Genomic DNA, 23505 nt, shown 5'->3' with positions numbered 1-23505 from the left:
AGTTTGATGCGCTTATAGATCAGCTAAAGCTCGTATACTTAACAATTAATTTACTCAAGCATTAAAAAATTAGATTTAAAAAAACTGAAAACTAACCTGATAATAAATGTGTATGTGAACAAGTAGGAAAAATCTAGTAATGCAAGCAACTGTTGATTATCATACATTTAGAACAACATCTTCATCTACATTATCTGAAGGTCAACTAATTAAGATTATCTCAAACTTTGTGTCATGCTACCCACACCCATACATGAAGTATAAGGAAATTAATTAAAATCAGATGGAAAATTGGGAAATAGAAAAATCAACCATTAACATGGTTGTTTCCTTCACATATATATCAGATATTAAAAATGACATGCTTATCCACTGAACTCAAGATATCAATATCCCTGGCATCAATGTTCAAGTCCAACAAGGGCGCCGGTTCGCTCTTCCTGTGTTTCTGCCACATAGGAGAGCATGATGTGAAGTTTTCACAACTAAGAATGACAATGGCATCCTTGAGATCAACTAATCTGCCACAAGACTGTGTGATTTTTCCGCTTTCGATTGCTTTATAGATTCCCATTTGGGATTGATATTCAACTTGGTCCAAATCTTCTATGAAGAAAACACGACTAGCATTTTCCTCAACCGCGTCTGCAAATCTGTCTATATAACTCTGACCATTTTCATTTCTTGCTCTTTTGTTACTAATCAACTCTTGATCATCTTCCGTCAAGTTGGACTTTGGTTCTTCATAACAACTCGGACTAATTTGAAGGAAGTTGTTCTTTGAGCCAAACACGACTGTGGCTAGCTCTTTTGAAATCATCTCTTTTCCTTGGTTGTCGGCACCTAAGAAAAATAACCACGTATCTTCTTTTCCTTTCCTTCCGCTTAATCCAGCTCTACATCGAAGGATAGTACTAACAATTTCCGGGACAATCTCTTTTTGCCTAGGAACTCTTTTTTCCAATGCCTTTGTTAAAATATTTATGTTCTCGGAGCTAATCTCTGTGAAGTTGTTCAAGAACCGTTCATCGTTATCATCATTTGCCTCGCTACAAGAAGCTGAATTTGGACTAGAATTTGGGTTGGATAGAAGGTCTGGTTTTACGGCCACTGGTTGGTTTACATGTCCCTCATCAAAACCATCATCATCATCACTATTGACTTCAAATGTGAAAAACTGGTGCTCTTTTGGGACTTTGTTGGAATCGGGTATTATGGGCCAATTCTGATGGTGCTCATGCAAGGTTGTCGAAGACACGGAGGAAGGAGAGGGAAGTTGGAATGCTTTGTCAAGAAAATGAGGTTGTTTGTGAAGCGAACTGCAAATTGTGTTCCATTTTTTGCAAAGGCTTCCAACTCTATCTCGTTCCTGTAACACGGAGACATTGTTTAAACTAACGAATGTATGAAGCCAGTAAAGCTAGCAGACATGGTTATTTCCCACCTCCACTTTTTGTAGTTAACGCATGCATATTTTTTTAAATATTAATATTTCTGTCCCAATATAAATGTCATAGTTTGACTTCTTGAGTCTTTCATTCTTAACTTTGACCATAAATATATTCATCCGTGTTATATAAGACTTGATGAAAATTATATCAATGGAAAAAACATGTAAAAATAAATTCATTCATATATTTTACATCAAGTATTATTAATCACAAACAAAAATATTGATAGTCAACTTTGATGTGAAACTACCCCATTTAAATCCAAAACAGAATATTTTAGTCAGTTCTTTTAATTCAGCCTTTCATGGAGTTTCTTGATTTCACGAGAGAAAGAAGTATAAGAAATTTATCTGACAGAACAAGAGAACTAACCTGTTCATTAGTAGTTTGCATTGATTTCTTTCCTTTGTATTGTTGGAGCCATAATGGCAAAGTAGAGGTTGTAGCAGCAGCAATGGACTCGTTGTTTAAATAGTTGGTTATGCTTTTAGCTTCTGTTTTGAAATTTTCCGAACACTCACCGCAGCAAGTGAGTAGTTTCTGGTGAATCGGCGAATCTTGTCTGTAATAACAAAACCAACTTCAAAATCTAGTTTCTATCATGCATAAGCCAACTTTTTTACTTTATGAAAAGTGAAACTAAAACAATGCAAATATGGTAACAAATCAAGGACTAATTAAGTTTAGCCAATTAACTTTGATTAATTACCTATCAAGATTGAGGGTGAGGTCCAAGCCACCAACAGGAGTTGTATAAGGGAAAAGATCCCATAGAGTTTCGAGAGAAGGATGACCGGTTTTGCAACTCATATAAGTTTGAGAGTTCGCTATCCCCATTAGCCATAACTTCCTACTATCTCCAAACCCAAACATCAGCCTGCTAAGCTCCATGATCATGTGCTCCATTGGAGAATAATAGCAAGTTTTCAATCTTTTATCGCTGTATTTCGCCCAATAATCAGACACCCACTTGAGATCACCAAGATATAAGATCACTCCTCGGTCCACATGGCTTTTCAGTAGCCAAGCAAGCTCCTTTATCTTATTTTCAATCTCTTCTCTCGAAAGATGACTTAATGAGTGTAAAGAAAGACTTATAAACTGCACGAATCTTAAATTGCCCGGAAAAACCATGTTGTTTCCTCTCTCAAACTTGTCCATAACTCCTCTAACTATATCATCAGCACTAACCAAACATTCCCTTATGACAACAATGTTTTTTCTTTTCGTTTCCATCATTGTATCTATGACGCTCATCACATCTTCATCGCGTATTCTGAGGGACAGTTTTGATTTATTAGTACTATCTTGGCTAACATGAAATTCTTGTAATATGGGCTTAATATTTTCTTTGGCTTGGTAAGAATTGGCAAGAGGCCTATGAGAAGATATCTCAACAGAAACACTTTGCTCAAAACTTTTTTTGATTTGGGTGCTAGAAAATCCGGCTTCCCTCATGACTCGACTCACACTAGGATCGTCTAGGATGGAAATAATCAACTGTTCTACCTCCACTTTGAGAGCTAAAACAGGTTGATGTACTTGGTTTTCAATAGAACCACGACGTTGGTGAGCTAGAGCACGCTTGAAAGCCACTACCAAAGCGTTTGAAAGAGAAGGATGGTGAGACTGATGATTTGTACTGCTTAACATGATTGGGCTAGATTGATAAGTAGGAAGACGATTGAGGGAAACGTTGAAACAAAGCTCAAGAGCCTTGCATTGTAAAGGGTGTGTGTTGATTTCGAGGCAAGCCTTTCGAAGAAGACCAGTTGGGGATGTGAGCATGGCACTTGCTACATGAAGAGGTGTGACTTGGGCATGGCCTCTCCTTCTAGCTAGACCAAGAGCTTGTTTAACAACTGTTGCGGATTCGGGGGTTAGTGTGTGTTGTACTGTGTATCCTTCAGGCCTCATGTTAGTATACTGTGGTTTTGAAATATAGATATGATCAAGATAATGCTTGTATAGTTGTATATATATAAGGTGCTTTTCTTGTTGTTTAAATAATATTTGATGTATGGAAACTTAAACTGGAATCCATGTCATGATAAAACAGTCTCTTACTCAATCATATGGAAAAAAGCCATAAAGGTGTAAAAGTAAACAATATATATAGATCAGATCATCTATGGAACTTGTACTGCTTTGACCGATTATTGGAGTATCACCTTCTCTTACTTTTGTGTAAGGAAAATAATTTTTTTTTTTTTTTTTAACGACATTCTATCCTACTCCTAGATCCATTTGAATTAATATACGCCTAGCATGATACCCGCGGAATGCGACAACGGTCATGGCGGTGAGGGTGTGGTAGTTGGGGCGACTGTTGGTGGTGGAGACGACGTCGAGTGGTGTAGATAATTGATGTAAACGGTTAGTAAAGAAATGTATGGAGATAAAAAGTTAATAGCGTTGTAATTTAATCTTTAAAGAAAATTTTTAAGATAAAAAGTTGATAGCGTAATTATTGATGTAAAAGTAATTGTTTTATATATCATGTTAGATAATACACGTATCATATGATACAATACATACTACAACATACATAATTACAAACTAGTTAACAAACTGACTAGAAAATTAAAAAATACAAACTATTTAATGTTGTCCATTCCACGAACACTAAAAATACAAACTAGTTTGAACAACATCCATCCATCCATCGAAGAAACTTTAGGATTTTGGTGCAGCGACATTGTCATGCCGATAGATGGAATATATCATCATCCCAATTCCTTTTTAAAAAGAAAACAGTAAGTACTACACGTGTAAATAAATTCAATGAATTGTGTTTCCAACACATATATAAATAAGTTCACAAAATTTGTTCCGAGTTGATCAGATGATGCCAAATGGTCAATGTTTTCACCATCGTTCAATCAGAATACAAATTGCGGTATGCTAAAATATAGGATTAAACGGCGAAGAAAAGAATAAACTAATCGGAAAATAGAAGAAGGAGATCGGTTTGAGGCGGAGAAAGGAATTGAAGCAGGAGATTGGAGAACGATGCGATGGGTGAGGATTGATGCAAAGCGAACGGGGGTTTTGTTATCGACAAGGAAATTACGGTACTACCCTCTAACAAAACAAACTGGGCGCGCGTTTTATATTTTTAAAGACTTATCTGAGCCATCGAAAATTTGTGATCGGACGACCAGGAAGTGGTCCTTTGAAACTTTCTTAATCCTTGGTCTCAATTTATTTTTTACCGCTAGTTGTATTGCTATCTATAATAACTTATCATATTTATATAAGGGTTGGGTATTGTAAAATGTGTATTAAAGTAAAATAAATAAGATAAGATTTTATCTTAGATCATGATTAAATTAATGCACGAAGATTCACGAAACAATTGTAAAGAGAAACATATTGTTTTATTTATTTTACTTTAATACTTGTTTTATTTTTACCTTGAACCTATTGTTTTATATATAGTTTGACTTTTAGTTTAAATAGTTAATTAGGATTGTATTGTTAGTTATTTTCAATGGTTTAGATAAGATGTAAAAGGTTAATTTTTTCTCTAGACTCTACACATAATAATAATAATAATTTATAATATAATTAAAAGATGAGGCTAGAGGTATTCTTGGCCCCCTAATCCTCCTCCTTTAACCTAATACTATCTCTTTATTAATCCTCTATTTTTTAATATTTATTTAATAAGTGACCCACCTTTAGTTAAAAAGTCTTATAAAAAAATATTTAAACAAATTCCATGATTTTTTATTGTACGTGTTAGGCATGGGGTGTAATTGTATCCATAATTTTATTTTTATTGATCATTAAGTAACTCTATATAGACAAATTTGAAATCATTATTATTATTATTATTATTATTATTATTATTATTATTATACCACCTAGAAAAACCTTCAAATATTCTAAACTAAAAAAGAAACCTACGGCATAAAAAAACAACTTACGATCGACTATCAAAAAGGTTTTTATTTATATATTTTGTTCATATTTAATCTTTATTATTATTATTTAACATTGAATACTTATGTATTGTTATTATTATCTCTTTTAGTTTAGTTTGTTGTCTATTATAGGTTCATTATGACTTCTTCTTCAACAAAAAAAAATAAGACCACATTAGTTTATCTTAAAGATCTTAAGCCAACAAATGTTAACCATCATCTACGATTCCGTGTTGTGCATGTATAGAATGTTTCAGAGTGAACAACCCGAAGAAAATCAAAACGTTCGAGATGGTTTTTTTTTTTATGAATTGGTATGTATTAGTCAAAAATTGTTATTTGTGTTTGTAATAAGTTTAGATATAACAAACTGCAAATATTTTATTTAACGAAAGTTGGGAAGAAAAAAAAAAGATAAACTGAAATCAATATTTATATGGAGTTAATTTTCATATGTTTATTTTTTAGCTTTTGTATTGAATAAGTTGTGATATTTGCATGATTAATATATTTTGAGACTTATTAGACGGGACTAAGCACTAATATATATAAATTTAAATACCACGTTACAAACACATGTAAGTCATGAACAATCAATTAAACTGATAACGGTAAATATCATCAGTATATTATAAAACTTAATAAATTACTATATCAATCCATCTTATATTACTGTTCATATTAATGAATATAGATATATATTAAATAACATTAAAATAACTTGTTAGAGATAAAGTGTATTTATTATTAATAATAAAATAAATAGCCATAATTATATTTTCCATAATGAAAGAAAAAATAAATGGATTCCACCTCTCTTAGGATACACCTGTATTAAGATTTTGTATTAAAATGCATTAAATAGTTGTACACGTATATAAAATTTATGCAGTAGATTTTTGGTATGAAATGTACAAATTTTTTATTTACGTTAAACGCAGTCTTTTAAAATTTTCAAAAGATTATTACGATGATTTTTAAAATCGATATATCATTTTCCTATTATATTAGGAGAATAAAGATAACATTTGTTTATACACATTCAAGAGTCTTGGTAAAATTTCTCAATAAAATCATAGTTTTCAAATGTGCGTAAAACTTAGATATATCATGAAGAAATTATATTAAGAAAAAATATCATAAACAAATAATTGGATTTATAATTGAAGTTTATTTCATTTAATTTTCTATAACCATTTAAACCTTGATAATAACATTTTAGCTTCTTTCTTTAAAAGCAACTAATAAATTATTATATTTATTATTATTATAATTAGAAGATATTTGATGATCGGTATTTAGGAGGAGGATTTGAGGCTATAAAACAGCATAGTTGGATCAGTGGTAAACGCCCTTATCTCTGGAAACAGAGGTCATGGGTTCGATCCTCATTCCATGCAAAGGTTGGAGGGCCTTTTCTACCATTTAGGTAAAACTGGAAGCAACTTCTTTACTTAGGTAGAGGTAAGGTCTGCCTATATCTTAACCTCCCCCATTCACCGTCGAGGTATTGGGGCTCAAAACCCACGAAAGACGGCACTGAGCAGTTACTTACTTACTATTTGAGGCTATAAGGTTTTGATACAAAATCAAGTGTGAGCAAAATATTTGTTGAAATGGAGATTTGAGTTTTTTTTGAAAATAATTAAATTTTCCAATGAATTTATAGATAGGTATGTAGAAAATCAATGTCATTAAACCCAAATTAACTGTGTGATAAAAATAATTAAAAAAAGATGCATTTATCATCAACAATAAGTTAAATTAATAATGACACAATATATATATATGTGTGATAAAAATAATTAAAAAAAGATGCATTTATCATCAACAATAAGTTAAATTAATAATGACACAATATATATATATATATATATATATAAATGGGGATGAGAATATAAGGTTGTTAGGTACTTAAGTTTAGATGTCAGACACTCACATATTAATTTTTTAAACCATAAAAATCATGAAGCCCATGCATTTATTAATTAAACAATAAATAATAAAATATTAGTATGTCAGGGGTTTCACACTTAAGCTTAGGTGTCAGACAACCTTATATTCCATTTTCCCTATATATATATATATATATATATATAGGGAGCCTTATTTTGAAAAATCATTTTTTTTGTGAGAACCTTGAGAAGTGTTAAATTATGTATTGAATCACATGTGTTTTTTTTTTATTTATTCACATGTGAAACGTTATAAAATACATGTTGTAGAAGAAAGTTTTTTTTAAAACTTTTTATATAGCCATTTGTTAATATGTGAACGAAAATACGAACATATTCATTCACAAGTTCACAAAAGGCTATTTTGAAGGGTTTTTTTTAAAGTTTCTTCTACGACATACTTTTTTATATCATTTCACATGTGAATGAACAAAAAAAACATGTGAACAAATATATTATTTAAGAGTTCTCATAGTTCTTAAAAAAAAATTGGTTCACAAAATAAGAAAAACTCTCTCTCTCTATATATATATAATATATATATATATATGTGCATCAATATATATATACTTGTGTTTCATGAATCTTTATACATCAACTTTATCATGATCTAAGGGTCAATATTTTGTTCTATTTATTTTACTTTAATACTTGTTTTATAATAACCAACCATATATATATATATCCATTTAGCTTTTCTTTAATAAAGCAACAATATATGATTATTTTTTGTCAAAAATATTTTAACATATGTGAGAGGCACATATATTTAATTTTTTTAACAACAAATATTAGTACAAATATTAGTTGTTAGTAGTTTGTTATCCTCAAATTAATAATTAAATGTTATTTTAATTCAAAACGTTTTCTTTTATAACCATTTAGACCAATGGCCCATAGCTAACTGCTAACACATATATATTTCATGAACAGTCTTAAGTATGTATATGATGCTATAAATACAAAGAGAACTATATCCAAAAAAATATTTTCTTTAAACAACTTACAGACAAATTAAATCGCGATAACGTTGGATAGTAGAAGATTTTGAAGTAAGTTCCTTTATTTTGTGCTTATTATTTTCTTTGTTACCATGTTAATGCAATAGAACACCTTAAATTCTAACTCAGATCATTATCCTCATGTCAGAAATCAGGGTGAACAATGTTGGTTTCTTATGTTTTTTCTTTTGTAAATAAACAAAAAGTATTTGCATGAAGGATTTCACATTTGAATAAAGGATTTTGCTATTCGTATTCCTTAGCATGTGCGGTAATAGTAGGGGGCAGATTGTGCTAATGCCCCTGAAAATTTAAAAAATTATTATTATTGATTTTTAATTTTTTTATAACCTTTCGGATATTTTTTTAGTTACTAACTGCTATGTATAACATTTTCATGTTGTTTATCGATCTGTAATAGCAAACTCCTTAAATGAATAGTGAATACCTCGGTTACGACTTACAACAAGAAAAAAAAATAAAGAAAGAATGATCTAACATTCATTGAATTATATTTTTGTGTTAACGAATGATTTTGTAAAATGATGTTGAGTTCCGATTTCATAAACATAGAACTTTATCAGCCATTAACGTTATTTATATTTCGATTTTGATATTTCTGATGTATTTATATATATTTCTTTTAACGTATGTGATATTACTGTATCAAACAGTTGTACTATACAACTATATAATGCAAATATTGTTGTGGGTGGATAAAATAGTTATCCGTTTATAAGCAAATACAAGTGACGGAACCGATGTTGACCTATTTTTAATAAAATGATAATCTTAATATCTATTCTTTTTCCTTCGTATTATATTAGTTAGTTTATTATGTGGTTATATAAAAATATTTTACTAAGTGCCTCCGAGACATTTTAATTATATGATAATCTTTTTTCACTTCTTACAAATTTGCTAACACTAATTATAATGTAATTAATGAAGTTCAAGTTTTCTAAATAATAAGGAAAATATACTTAATCTATACTATATTATAAAAAGAATAACCTCATGTTGAAAGTTACATGGAAGAAAATGTCTAAAATACCCTTAATGATATATTACACTATTAGTCCTTAATCTTTTAAAATATCTTAATTAACTCTTTATATTAAAGACTTTTACATCAATTATCTATATCACTCGCCGCCTCTACCACCAATAGTCGCACCCACTAACACCGTCGCCGCCACGAATACCGCCGCATAGCGCAGGTACCGTGCTAGTACTCATTAATTCAATTCAACGGTAACTATTTTTTTTATACAAATTATAAATTAAAAACAAAAAAAAACTAATTGAATGAGAACCCCTAATCTCATGTACCATTTGGTACCTACTAATCTCCCAGCCAAGCTATTTTAGTAATTTTTATGAAATAACCAATGTCTCAAAGACATTAGTTAGCAATTCCATATCGATTAAAAGACTAGCGAATTTACCCGGGTACCCGGACGTTTTAATTAAATCTATAAAACTATAAAATATGCATGTAATTTTGTTATTAATTATAAATCGATATGAAGATGATGAATTAAAAAACATAATAATTATAAAAAAATTTAATAACATAATAATTATAAAAAAAAATAATTCTTTGTTTGTAATAAAAGATTAGTAACTTTAAATAAGTATTTAGTGAGCTATTTTTAATTAAAAATATCATAAATTATTTATGACATCATAATTAAAATAAAGACCTTTTAAAAAAAATGTAGACTTGCCACATCACAATTTTTTTTAAAATACTTTTAAAAGACAATTGTCTTTTATTTAGTATAGAGATATGCATGCAGGACAATGATAAATGTATCTACTAGATATGCCTAAATGTATGCTCAATTCGCTCAATTCATTTAAGTTTTGACACATGAATTTTACATTTTTTTTTATTTTATAATCTTAAATCTCTTATTAAGTATACCTTTAGGCCTATATATTAGGCACATTCTTAACTAGTTTGAATAATGTGATTCAATGTGAAAGTATATTTAGTGAGGTTTGTTATATCGATCTGTTTTTCTTCACATCTTTTTTGTGATCAACCTCATCTTTTGCATGTTTTAATTCAGTAAATGACAAATCGTCATATTCTGTATTACGTTTATCTTGGATAGAGATTAGAGTGAGTAGAATGCATTTCTTATTCCTAATAATAACTATAATTATACTAGACGAATACCCACGCAATACGGTGGTGTAAACGGCGACGTGTCGGTGGTGACGGTGGCGACTTGTAATGGGCTAGTGGCAACAACATCGAGTAAAATAGATAATTGATATAAAATAGTTCATGTGATTTAAGGAGTTAATAAAGGTAATTTAGTAGATAAAAAATGTATGCTATAAATGTTTTAAGAGATTAAGAGATTCCAAAAATAGGATACCTAGTTTGTTTATAATTAGTTATAAATTATAGATATAGATAAAGGAAAATGATAATGACAGCCCTAAGGGTTGTCATTAACAGCTTATTACATGCATAAAAAGTAGTACTTTATATATCAATAACCGCCCCCTTGAATTTTCGCAAGACACAGTACAAATTTTAATGTATCAAATTAACTAATACTGACAGCCCTTAGGGCTGTCATTAACAAAACTCATAGATAAATAATCAAGCAACTGCAATTACAAACATATTAAAAGAGTTTTAAATTTTAAGTTAACAAAAACATTTATAATTTTTGAATAATTATGTTATCTTTATTTTCATTAACATTTACGAGTATATTACCCGCATAATGTGGCGGCATTGACAGTGACAGTGTTGTGGTGTCATCCACAGATGATGACGGCGGCGACGACCGTTGGTGGCGGCAACGTCAAGTGCTGTAGGTATTTGATATAAAAATATTTGATTTAAAAGAGTAGTAGTTATATTTTTTTTAAAAAATAATAGAATGATTGTGTAAATTAATTCATTAAGGGTAAAATGGTAATTTCGCATGTCTAAAAAATCTTAACTTTTCAACATAGGGATATAATTTTTGTATAGTAATATATATGAAGCTAAGTTGCATTTTTATTCCCGTGATAGTAGCTTAGTGGCTGTGAACACAGTGCCGGATTAAGGTATTTGAGGGCCTTAAATGAGATCAAATTTAGAGGCCTAGTTCAGTAACATATTAATTAAAGTAAACAAAAAAGCAGAAAAAGAAAAAACGGGTAGCTCGATTTATATTATTGAACTTTAATATAAAAAAATTTGTAGAGGTTGATGCAAAACCCAATAAGAGTGTTATTTTAATACAAATTGTATAACGATACTTGGCCCAAAGTCCAAATACTAAGCCTACTATACAAAAACTTGAAGCCTTAGATTTTTGAGAGCCTAAAACGATTGTTTAGCCCTTTTAACCATAGAGTCGGCTATGCAGTATGGGGAGGTTAAGAGTTCAAATTACATCTCTTGTCCTTTCATTTGTAGTGTTACATGTTTTATCTTCTTTCATGTTACGTGTTTAAACATTCTCTTGAGATGAATTGCAACAAGTGTTTTTGCGATTTTGATATTTAGTAATCACTTCTTATACATGATTCTAGTACGTCCTCAAGCACGTACGTACCAAAGCTTCATTTAACGTTTTTAAGTGAAAGTTGTCGTCCCGTGATCATATGCTACTGTTAGTTTAACTATATATATATGGTATGTTCGTCCTCAGATATACACCCAAGCTAGCAAAGATACACATAATGCAGAAACCAAATGGCTTTCCCGAAAATGATGCATCCCTCACTGAGTTATGTGATATGTTAAGGTATGACCTGAATACGCAGCCATTTAATGGAAGCCCCGAGCTTCACCCTGCAGATCTCCATTCTGCTGACAATAATCTAGATGTTCCGGCAAATAATACCAGATTTTCAGCAAAGAAACGCAAGTTTAACGAGGTACCTTTCAGTCTTTCACTATATATTGCTATTAACTCTTATAATATCTTTGGTAGTTGATATTACCTACGAATTCAGAAATGAATATCCCATGGCCAATATGCTAGTCAATGAATAAACTTTCACAAAATATTTCGTGGTTAATAATAATATTTGTGCTAGCTTTCGGATTCTCATTAACCTCTTAGTAGATGGGAAACTAGTAACAAATGTTACATTAGTTGGAACTGAGGTTATATAGTAACGACTAACGACCTTTAGACGCTGGTATTTTAAGCACATATACAGAATATATAGATCATTCGAGTCTTAAGCATTTTGCAGTCTTCTGAAAGAACCGGATTTTTTTGACACATGAATAACCTATTAATTTTTTTTGTAGGAAAGGGTCTCCGTGAACAGATTCACAAACAACCACCTTATCAATTTCGATCAACCAAGTTTTGGGGGAAATTATTCGAATCATGTGTTGCCTTCGAGTCTGTCTAAGCAGGAGAACATAACAAAGAATGGAAAATACAAACAAGTTTCTTTGCCACCGTCAAGACAGGAATCAAACCACAGCTATACTCCTAAATCTGTACTTGATGATGGACCAGAGTTTATCCTAATGAGTTGTCTAAACTGCTACCTACATGTCATGGTGTGTGATCCTAACCCAAAGTGTCCCAAATGTCATAAGGGGGAATATTTGCTTGATATGTACCGACACCGTGGAATATAGTGAAGAAACCAAGAATTAGGTAGCCTGGGTGCTATTTTGGCTAGCGCTATCTGCGCATGTTATCACCAAGAATCGTACTTCTTTCATACTAGGTGATTGAATTTTTTCTGTTTCATGTTGTAATTTTGAAGTTGTTTCCTTGGAATTTTCTTTCTGATTTCTTCAGTGGACTAAATTGTTGTTTCTGGACAGATTTTTTTTTTCCTTCTGCTATGCAGAAAGACCAAAAAACTTCATTTATAACGTTTTCAGTGTCCTGCTTTCTATTTGATTGTCTAAAACTCTAAATCATTGAATCATTAACTTTATGATTATCATTTCAGCACCAAACCTGAAATACAAAAAACAGAATTTTCCCATTGTGAAGCAGATGGACAGGTCCATTTAAAACCCTTTTGTGTATCTTGTATTACATCAAATATCATGAAATATTACCATATATTATTAGTTATGCACCCGGCCTGGTGTGTGATTCTTGAAGGCATAAGTCTCTTTGAGTTGCAAATTTCATCTTCACATCCCATCAATTATTTACATCAGTGCTTCCCAGCCACTTGCTATGACGATTCTGTTGTCTTGCATTCTAAATTACTTGATTAGTACCATAATATATAACATTTATATAAACCAAACTCGATTACCAAAACTCTGCGCACGAACAAAACCCATTCCTAAAATGATGAAATCGATTTGTATCACGTACCACAATCTCCCTTCCTGTTATCTTAGATGCAAGCTTCATAAAAACGTGACAATCCCCACAGATTCTGAGATTCTTCATAATTCTTATAGGAACAGAAGAAGGTAAGCACATTAATCCAAACACAAGCGCAAGTCTCTCACTGTGGTGCCTTAAAAGTTCCTCTTTCTGATTATCTTCAACATTATGCAAGTCATGTTGAGTCTCACATCTATAACCAAGTTTTCTCATTTCTTCCAATAGGTCCTCCAATCTTGAATAAATTTCGCCGATTCTATCATGGTTTCCATCTCCGACCATAAACGCATGAACCTTGTCTTTGATTTGAATCCAACTCTGACCCCTCTCTTTTTTTACTTCTGTTTCCTTAAGAAGCTTTCTTGCCTGTATTACATCGTCCCACTGTCTATTTGCAGCATAAATATTTGAAAGCAAAATATGGTTTCCTGCATTATCGGGTTCAATCTCAAACAGATGTTTAGCAGCAATCTCGGCCAATTCAACATTTCCATGGACTCTGCATGAGCTTAAAAGTGATCCCCATATAGACGCAGTTGCCACAAACGGCATTTTATCTATCATGCTCTTAGCTTCATCAATCAGACCTGTTCGACCAAGAACATCAACCATGCAAGAGTAGTGGAAAACATTAGGTGATATATTATGTTCTTTTACCATCATATCAAAGTATTTCTTCCCTTCTTTAACCAATCCCATATGGCCACAAGCAGACAATACAGAGACATACGTAACCTCGTTTGGTTGTAATCCAATCTGCTGCATTTTCTCAAACAACATCATTGCTTCCATGGACCGACCATGTCTTGAAAACCCAGAAATCATTGCATTCAGTAAAACAACGTCTTTATCTTCTGCAAACGAGAACACTAGATAAGCTTCGTTAATGCTTCCACATTTGGAATACATATCTACAAGAGAAGAACACACAAAGAAGTTAAGAGTAAATCCCGTCTTAAACAACACCGCATGTGCCTGAATTCCTTCAATTTTAGAACCGATAGCAGCACAAGCAGCAAGAACCGAAGAGATAATAAACTGAGTAAATTCAACTCCCGTAACCTGTATTTTCCTAAAAATCAACAATGCTTCCTCGTAAAGCTCATTCTTCACATACCCTGCCACCATCGTACTCCAAGTCACGACACTCCTTTCAGGCATATACTCAAAAACCCGAATCGCATCCTCCAACAAACTACATTTCGCATAAACATCAAGCAACGCAGTACCCACAAACATATTCCCAAGCATCGACGTCTTAACTGCAAAAGCATGCAACTGCCTGCACTCAAACACTGCAAATTCGGCAGCACAAGCACACAAAACACCCGAAAGCGTAAACTCACTAAACTCCGTTCCGTCTCTTTGCATATGAACAAAAAGATCAAGAGCTTCCCTTTCATTTCCATTCTGGGTATACGCCCCGATCATGGTATTCCAAGAAACTAAACTTCGTTCAGGCGTTTCATCAAACACTTTACGTGCATAGTCAAGAAACCCGCATTTTGAGTACATGTTTATCAGTATGTTTGAAGTTAAAGTGTCGTCAGCCAATGCATACTGAATTATACAGCCATGACAAGCCATTCCTTTCTTAGGAAGCTTTTCTTTTGCACAATTTTGTAATATTTGGTGTAAAATGGGTAAATGGATCGGGTAAGTGGGCACCCATGTTTGAATGGTTCTAGTGAATATACGTACAGATTTCATGTGCATCTCTTGTCTTGTAACATTTGAGGTTTGTTTTATTAGGCCTCTCCTTATAGGAGAGTCCTCCATAGAACAATGGATCAATTCATTCAACAAGATCCGTTCGGATCAGACCAAGATGAATGCCGGGCATCCATCCAATGCATTCTTTTCGATCTTGTACCCAGGAGCGGTACACTGAACACCAACCCAATCTCGACGAAAAAAAGAAAGAATTGCGTCCTACGAGCCAAAAACGGAAGACGTTGTTGGCAGCGAGAGTCCTGGAAGCTGCATCCCTCACTTCAGTCCTCGTGAGGACTCTTGAAGACGATCGTTGTGGGGCCAAGGGAGCGTACGAGCGAGTAAAAAAAAAAAAACCTTTTTTTTTTTAAATTTTGTTTCCAACGGCTACTTTAAGTTTTTTTATTTTTTTTTATCTATTTAAACCTTATCATTTTACAACAATCAATCAACAACAAAACACCATATCAACTCATTTCTCCAAACCATTCAACTTCAAAATGCCAAAACAAGTGTGGACTACATCAGAAGATCTTTTGTTATGCAGGTGTTGGATACAAGAGGTGAAAATGTTAACCCAAGAACCGAAATAAGTGTCTGGACCAACATAACTGAAAACTTCAACGCACGCACCAATGATGGTCCACGGAACGTTTCTCAACTATGTTAATCAAAGATGATGAAGATGAAGAATAATTTTAATGATTATGTATTTCGTGTTTTTTTTTCCTAGTATTATGTTTTATTAATTTTGTATTGTCTTTTATTTTTAAATAATGTAATTTGTGTGTTACTAATAAAATGTGTTTCTTTATTATATTTGAATGGTGTTTTGTTAATTAAATAAATGAAAAAAGAAATGATGATATGGCGAAGAAGTTCTGAAGAAGCTGTCTTATAGGCAGGGAGAGTCCTGGAGGGAGTCCTGAAGGGAGTCTTGCTGATGTGGCAGTCAGGACTCTCCAGGACTCTAGTCCTTATAAGGAGAGGCCTTACAGGAACAATGAATGGTTGGTATCGCCACTTTGGCTGATACTTTGTTAATGAAGTTTACTTTTCATAAAAAAAAAAATAATAATAAATGGTTAACAGAAATGAAAATTAAATATAAAATAAAACGAGAGCAAGTATCCGCGCGTTGCGGCGGTGAGATGATGGGGTGATAGGTTATAGAGTGTGATAGCCAAATGCCTTAGTCGTACGGGCTCCGCCCTCGGATTTAAAAATTCGTCGAAAGTATATCGAATGACATCTCTAATGAAAGAGCATGAAATTTTAAGAACACCCATATAATTTTTATAATTTAACGATGTACGGTTTTTGAGATAAAATATTTTGAATGAATTGGATGAATAAATGATTTATGGAGGAGAAAGAAAACAAATGATTGGTTAAGATTTGATGAGAGAGAAAAGGTGTTAGGTAAATATAGAATTGAAATATGAGCATTTTGGAAAAGTAAATGTTGAAACTTAAAATATAAACAGGGGAAATCTGCTTTATAATATAGTATAGATATAGATAAAATTTCTCAACTAAAAGTCTAATCTAAAACAATACATCGAACTAAAAGTAATAACATTTAAAAACATTATTCTTAGTAGCGATGATAAATAGTCCATTGTTTTGACATTCTAACATTACAACAAAAAAGATACTTTATATATAAACTTTTTAACACAAATCATAACCCCGTCTCAAGCTCCAACCTTACCAGAAAGCCCAGCCTTGATTTTCTGAATGGTGACAACATCCGTCTTAAAAGACTTAGCCAACATTTCATCATCAATCCTAGTGTTAAATACCGAATTTGGAACCGACACAGTTCCTGCGCTAGCACTGCCAAATGCAGACGCGGCCAACGCTACATTATAGGGATCACCGTTATACTGGAAATGAATAAGCCCCTTTGGGAACACAAATATGTCACCTGTTTGTAGGGTCTGAGTGAAAAGTTTATTGGTGGTATCGACGAACCCAACTTCTAAATATCCGTCTAGAAGTAACAGAAGTTCAGACGCTCGTGGGTGTGTGTGGGGAGGGTTGACTGAACCGGGAGGGAAATCAAGAATGGCATAAGACACACTTTGACCATTTAGAGCTGGGAATTCGGCCATGCTTGCTTTTAGAACCTTGAAATCTTTAGAATCCAGGGACCCAACTAGCGCCCGCATACCTGTGTATGTGAAAAAGTTACCATCCACAGTTGTGTTGCTTGAAGGTACTATGAAGTCTGAGAGAATATCAGGATCGCCAGCCATTGATCCATGGAGAGTTGCAAGTATGAGGGCTGCTATAAAGAACTTGGTGTTCATGGTTGTTAAAAAGATAAAATGAAAACGATGAGCCTTTGCTTTAGGATACTACTACTAAATGCCAATTTATAGGCATGTAAAGACTGATGGGAACTACAATGATCTTGTTTGGGATATACAATGTTGGTGAACCCCTTGTCTGTAGTAACACATTTGCAAACTGCAGGTTTAAGCTTGCCGGCCATCCTTGTTATTTAACGTTCTTATTAAACCATGTGTATTATCACCATCTGTAATGAACCTTAGATTTGATAACTGACTCGTCATGCTCGTTCCATCAGAAGATCATAAGCATAGTTGGTTAATTTAGTTTCAACCAACGCTATTGAAGATCAATATACGAGATTGAGCATTACACAACTAGGTGACATTTCGATTTGCCAGCCTATACTTTATGACTTGGGTTCTATATCAGTATACTGTAAAGATTGGTTAGCTACTAAAACTGTGCATCACCGAGAGATTAGCCAACCTAACTAACAGAAAGTAGCATTTTACTATCTAGGTTACAGTCGTTAACTAAACCACAATGTAGTTGACTAGTTTCAGTAAGTTGACTAAGCCGCAGTGTAGTTTCATTATGTTGACAAGACATATCCTTGAGCAAGAACCTAGATATAAAAACGGTAACCAGTTTTTTGGTATTCCGATTAACAGCTAACCATTCAAAATTACTTGCCTAGGTTTCGATTAACAAAATAGACGAGGAAAGCAAATAAATTTCGCCTCTTTGTGTTTCAATTAAGACACGATATGGCAATTCCGAAATATTTATAGAGCTAGCGAAAATTTAGCTATAAAAGATGTCAAATGGGTTCAATGGGTCAAAGGCCACACACATGCACGTATTCAGATGTTAACATTTAACAATGTTCTTAATCACTTAATTTCAAAGAAATTATATTATTTTGTACAGCCATATATTCCACACCTTAAGTTTGTTAAACAAATCAAACTATATTAGGTAACCAGACCCGAGCCATATTGACATGCTAAAAGTTATCTTTTTTAACCTGAACCCGTTTTGAGGCATTACTCAACCCAACCGTTTTGGCACCCGAATGCATCTAGCTGAAAGAGAGAACGGGAAAGAGACTCCATGACAACTAGTAGAACACAGCAAAACTCGGACGAAAACTAGTCAACATAAAAACAGAAAGAAAAAGGCACCCCACCAATGTGATGCAAAAACTGTTTATAAGAAGACAACAACAGCAGCTTTATAACCGAAATATTCAGAAGTTTCATCACACTCTATACAGAGTCATAGCACATTAAAAGCTTTTTAAAATGACATACATTTATTTCTGCGAACTAGTTGCAAGTAACAGCTTCATCAAAATCAAGAGCAACGCCAAACCGTGTCAGCCATCTGTCAACATTTCTTCTTAAGGTTTCTGGAAGATCAGTTAACGGTAAAGTTCGTGTTAGATGATGTATATATAGTACCAATGGAAGTCGATATCGGAAAGAGATAAAATAATTATGAAAGAACAGACAATGTTGTATCTTAGTCAATGTAGCCGCACGCATTATTAAAATATCAGAATTTGTAAGCCAAGTCTGAATTAACCCTTCATTCAACGTACCATATTTCTCAATGACTACAAACATGAAATAGCCATATACAAAACAGTATGTTTTATCTTATACAACATGAATAAAATGTTGGTTACAACATCACAAAGACCATCAACAACATCAAAGGATATAGTACTAACACTTTTGTACCAAGACTAACATACTATCAGTTGCATAATGTCAAACATACACACAAGAACTCATACCTCTACCAAAAAACTCTTTTCTTATTATATTGATCCGAGTCCATGTACTTAAGTTCTAAGGCAACATGCATACAAAGGTATCCAACTAAATACCTAATGCTATTGTATGTATCAGACTTCAAAATTTACCTTATAAAATTATACTGTACTAGAATCTCAATCTATTCGATCATATGTATCCAGTGACTTCAAAATTTGCAAGAATTTTGCTGAAAATATGACATGGCAGCCATATAAGCCGCCACGACATGAAAAGCTCAGATAGATTACAATAACAATAATTGACATTCACAGTTTGGACATTCAAAGCCAAACATATATATATATGTCCTGTACAGCCGTAGATACATTTTCATGTAGTTTGCCCCAATTCCTAAAACATAAAACTAAGTTAATAATACCGAAAATCAGTTTTGTCAATGTTGCAGTCACAACATTTCTATAAAGCAGTCTATATACAATTGACGAATCATTCAACTCAGACAGCTAACTATCTCTATCTCTACTTCTCTACTACATTATAAAGCATTTGTTATCTCCAATTTTTTCAACTAATAAGTAGTTGATAACCCCGAATTCCCCTTTCTTTTGTTAACTAATTTAAACATTCACCTTTAGATACCTATAATACCCTTAATGAAATTATTTAAAAGATACATCAACCTTAAGATACCTATACACACACACACACACACACACACGAATTTATACACAGTAATTAAAAATCAAAGGTAAATAGTAAATAAAAATAATGATAAATAGTAAACCTTGTTTTCAGGAGCTTTGTCTTTTTCCGCTTTCTCTTTGGCCTCCTTCAACTTCTGTTTCTCCAGCTTCTCTTTCTCCATTTTCTTCATCATCAAATCAAAATTTTAACAGATATATGGATACAGAAATATGTATGTATATGTTATGAAATTGGGAATTTAACCTTGATGTAGATATTTTCAGCAGCACGTTCTTCTTCGCTTAAGATACGACCTTGATCACTGAATAAACGAAAGGAGGATGACGATCGAGCTTCAATTGACCGAAGTGATCGTGAAATCATGCCGGATCTCATTGCCATTTTTTTTTTCTAGTGAAAGTCAACGTGGCACTAGTGTCCAGTGTGTATATAAAGAAGGCGAGGATATGTTCTGAATTTTCTAGTGAATTGTTGCCACGTGTAGATTCATGAAGACTTGAAAAATATTTGATCATGTTTTGGGCTTTCTCTTTTCAAAGGCCCAATGCATTATTTGTTTTAATTAGTCCAATACATTTTGAATTTTATTCCAAGCTTTAACACCAAAATTAACATGAATACTGATAAGGACCGGCAAGGACATTATGACCGCTTATCCATTTGTGAGTTTTGACTTATGCGAATATATATATATATATATATATATTATATATATATTAAAACAGTAAGAATCCTAGCTGTTTAAGTCATCCTCCCTAATTCAAAGCTATCTTTAAACATTGCCACATAGAATCATCCTATGTGGTATCTCTATATTTATTTGACAATATATATACCCAAATATTATAATAATGAAATCAAATCTTAAATATATTTTGAAATTTTAGTAAATATTTTATTATGTACGTGACATTAAATTTTTAAAATTAATAAAATTGGTTTTTTCTTAAAAAAAGACATTAGTTTTGATATAATATATTGTTTAGTTTTATATATTTACCTCATTCCAAATCAAAGTTTATGATCGACACGATCCTTATATGCAAATTGATAAATAAAAAGTTTTTAAATGGTTTCTCATTACTTTTATTAATCTTCCTACTCTTCATCACTATGCAAGTTATGTGATTTAATTTGTTAGTTTTTAAATGTTTCATAATATGTTGTTATTTTTTTCTTTTTTTAATTGATTAGGACGATCATTCTGGATTAGACTAACTTTAAGGTTCCAATGTCACAAAAGATTTAAATCATAACAAATGGTGTTTTTATGATTTGAGATATTATGACAGAATAAAATGTCCGTTGATCATCCTTTCTTCTAATAAAATTATTTCTACAGCACGGCCAACAAGTTTTATAAAAGTTTTGATATTGATATGTACTTTAAGGTTCCAATGTCACAAAAGATTTAAATCATAACAAATGGTGTTTTTATGATTTGAGATACTATGACAGAATAAAATGTCTGTTGATCATCCTTTCTTCTAATAAAATTATTTCTACAGCACGACCAATAAGTTTTATAAAAGTTTTGATATTGATATGTAGTACTTTTTTTTAGTTTTCATTCTAAGTTTATCAATTTTCATTACCTATTATCGCATGGACGTTTTTATTTTTTGGTATATATGCTTAGTCGACCTTTAGTATGTTAACAAAATATTTTAAATCAACACTAATCGAGCAATAACTTATAATAATACGCGCATCGCGCGGGGTAAAAGACCTATCTATATAAATATTAAAACAGTAGTTATCCTAGCATTTAAAAGCCTTATACAATTTAAAGCTATTTTTAAAAATTGCCATATAGGTCTTTATCCTATGTGGCATCTCTATATTTTTTTATAATATATAAATCTACAAAATTATATTATCTAAAACTATTAAATAAAATAAAAATAAAATCTATATATAAACAAAATCTTTAAAAAATAAAAGTAAAAATCACATTCTATATCCGTATGAATTTAAAATCTATTTTTAAATTGGAAAATATTTGGTTTTCAAATTATTTACCTCTTAATTTTACTATCCAATATAACCAATATTATATATCACATCGTAATATAGTTTTTTATCCTTTTCGTGGTGGTGATTTTACGTTTTATAAAAGCTATTATCAATTACAGGTGAATTCAACGTAATTTGAATCATATGTTTGTTCTTTGTAATCTAATTATAATTTGAATTTGGTTTCTAACTATATTTAATTAAAGCTTTTCAACTTTTACGAATTTTATTATTTGATGACGTAAGTTTCATGAAACTATTTTCTTTGAAAGAGTGTGATGAAATTCTAATAAGTCACATATTATTTTGCAAAAAATAAGAGATCGTTATGATTTTACATTACATTTAACTTCATTTTATGTTCATTAGTATTGCATGAAGTATAATATGTGATAGTTAATATGAATATTTAATAATGTATGTTTTTATATAAATGATTTTCATAAATAATAAGAGTTATATTTTGAATTTATCTATTTCAATAAATGTAAAAATTTTCATTTAATGATAATATAGATTTTATGTACATGCCTAAATAATGTATAGTTGTTAAAAGTAATTATAACTATTCATATAACTAAAACAACATTTTTAAATATCTGCACATCGTGCGGGTAAAAGACCCAGTATATATATAAAAGACTATCAGAAAGTGCTCGGGTGGCGCTCTCTGAGCCCGCCATGTCAGCTTTTTCCGATGTGGCGTTACCAGAGCGATTCAAATAACACGTCAGCAGCCACATCAACATTTTACGAGCTGATGTGTATGGGACTACATAGGCTGATAAGCCATAAATTAGCCTTTATATTAAAAATAAAATAGATGTTTGTTTCGAACCTGAAACCTTATGTTCACTAGCTCCGCACATTTACTAGTTGAACGAAGGTGGTTTTGTTTAGGTTTCTCAATCTCACTACTGATAAACTATCATTCAGATGGCTTTTTTTCAAAAAACAACAACATCCTATGAACCCTTTACCAACTTTTCCTATTTTCATTTTTCATCGCCTTTCAAATGTTTAATCCCCGAAAATCCTTTCCCATTTTCTCTCATTATTTCTTTTTAATTTTCATCTTTACAAATTACCTCAAATCTCTAAACTTTAAGGATTTAGGGTTTTAAAATAATGGCTAAATCCCTATATATCTCATATCTTTTTTATATATAAAGCTAAAATCCTTGCCTAAATAATAGCTAAAAGAAATCTGATTTGGCATAGCTATAATTTTTTCATTCATTAATTTATTTTTAAAAAATCTATTTATGATGTCATAGATATACTTATCATTAATAAAATTGAATTAAT

At 31.8% G+C, this 23505-nt stretch overlaps 4 protein-coding genes across 4 annotated transcripts; all 4 read right to left on the bottom strand.

Moving 5' to 3' along the window:
- Window positions 1-254: 254 nt before the first annotated feature.
- LOC122585437 (protein SMAX1-LIKE 3-like) lies at window positions 255-3377 on the bottom strand. The gene is made up of 3 exons (XM_043757570.1): window positions 2161-3377; window positions 1824-2013; window positions 255-1369 (listed from the first exon to the last, which is right to left on the bottom strand). Exons 1-3 carry the CDS (start codon window positions 3366-3368, stop codon window positions 344-346), a joined length of 2424 nt encoding a protein of 807 aa, XP_043613505.1. The 5' UTR covers window positions 3369-3377; the 3' UTR covers window positions 255-343.
- A 9912-nt stretch (window positions 3378-13289) lies between these two features.
- On the bottom strand, window positions 13290-15394 carry LOC122590473 (pentatricopeptide repeat-containing protein At5g04780, mitochondrial). Its single transcript, XM_043762679.1, has one exon. The coding sequence runs from the start codon at window positions 15392-15394 to the stop codon at window positions 13598-13600; it is 1797 nt and encodes a 598-aa protein (XP_043618614.1). The 3' UTR covers window positions 13290-13597.
- A 1561-nt stretch (window positions 15395-16955) lies between these two features.
- On the bottom strand, window positions 16956-17938 carry LOC122585929 (germin-like protein 9-3). Its single transcript, XM_043758045.1, has one exon. The coding sequence runs from the start codon at window positions 17704-17706 to the stop codon at window positions 17089-17091; it is 618 nt and encodes a 205-aa protein (XP_043613980.1). The 5' UTR covers window positions 17707-17938; the 3' UTR covers window positions 16956-17088.
- Window positions 17939-18900: 962 nt separating this feature from the next.
- On the bottom strand, window positions 18901-20625 carry LOC122585022 (uncharacterized protein At2g27730, mitochondrial). The gene is made up of 3 exons (XM_043757121.1): window positions 20425-20625; window positions 20261-20344; window positions 18901-19103 (listed from the first exon to the last, which is right to left on the bottom strand). The coding sequence occupies exons 1-3, from the start codon at window positions 20560-20562 to the stop codon at window positions 19095-19097; spliced, it is 231 nt and encodes a 76-aa protein (XP_043613056.1). The 5' UTR covers window positions 20563-20625; the 3' UTR covers window positions 18901-19094.
- Window positions 20626-23505: the final 2880 nt, after the last annotated feature.

The sequence above is a fragment of the Erigeron canadensis genome, chromosome 1 (genome assembly GCF_010389155.1).
Source record: "Erigeron canadensis isolate Cc75 chromosome 1, C_canadensis_v1, whole genome shotgun sequence".
Taxonomy (NCBI): Eukaryota; Viridiplantae; Streptophyta; class Magnoliopsida; order Asterales; family Asteraceae; genus Erigeron; species Erigeron canadensis.
The sequence above is the reverse complement of the archived record's forward strand: the minus strand, read 5'-3'. Positions and strand labels throughout refer to the sequence as shown.

Bases quoted from the DNA above. Each gene is read 5' to 3' on its own strand.
- LOC122585437 (XM_043757570.1), bottom strand. From the start codon at position 3,368: ATGAGGCCTGAAGGATACACAGTACAACACACACTAACCCCCGAATCC. The intron at 2,014-2,160 runs GTAATTAATCAA...TTGTTATTACAG, and splicing joins CTCACCCTCAATCTTGATAG to ACAAGATTCGCCGATTCACC. The intron at 1,370-1,823 runs GTTAGTTCTCTT...TCCGTGTTACAG, and splicing joins TGCAAACTACTAATGAACAG to GAACGAGATAGAGTTGGAAG.
- LOC122590473 (XM_043762679.1), bottom strand. From the start codon at position 15,394: ATGCACATGAAATCTGTACGTATATTCACTAGAACCATTCAAACATGG.
- LOC122585929 (XM_043758045.1), bottom strand. From the start codon at position 17,706: ATGAACACCAAGTTCTTTATAGCAGCCCTCATACTTGCAACTCTCCAT.
- LOC122585022 (XM_043757121.1), bottom strand. From the start codon at position 20,562: ATGGCAATGAGATCCGGCATGATTTCACGATCACTTCGGTCAATTGAA. The intron at 20,345-20,424 runs GTTAAATTCCCA...TTGATGATGAAG, and splicing joins CTGAAAATATCTACATCAAG to AAAATGGAGAAAGAGAAGCT.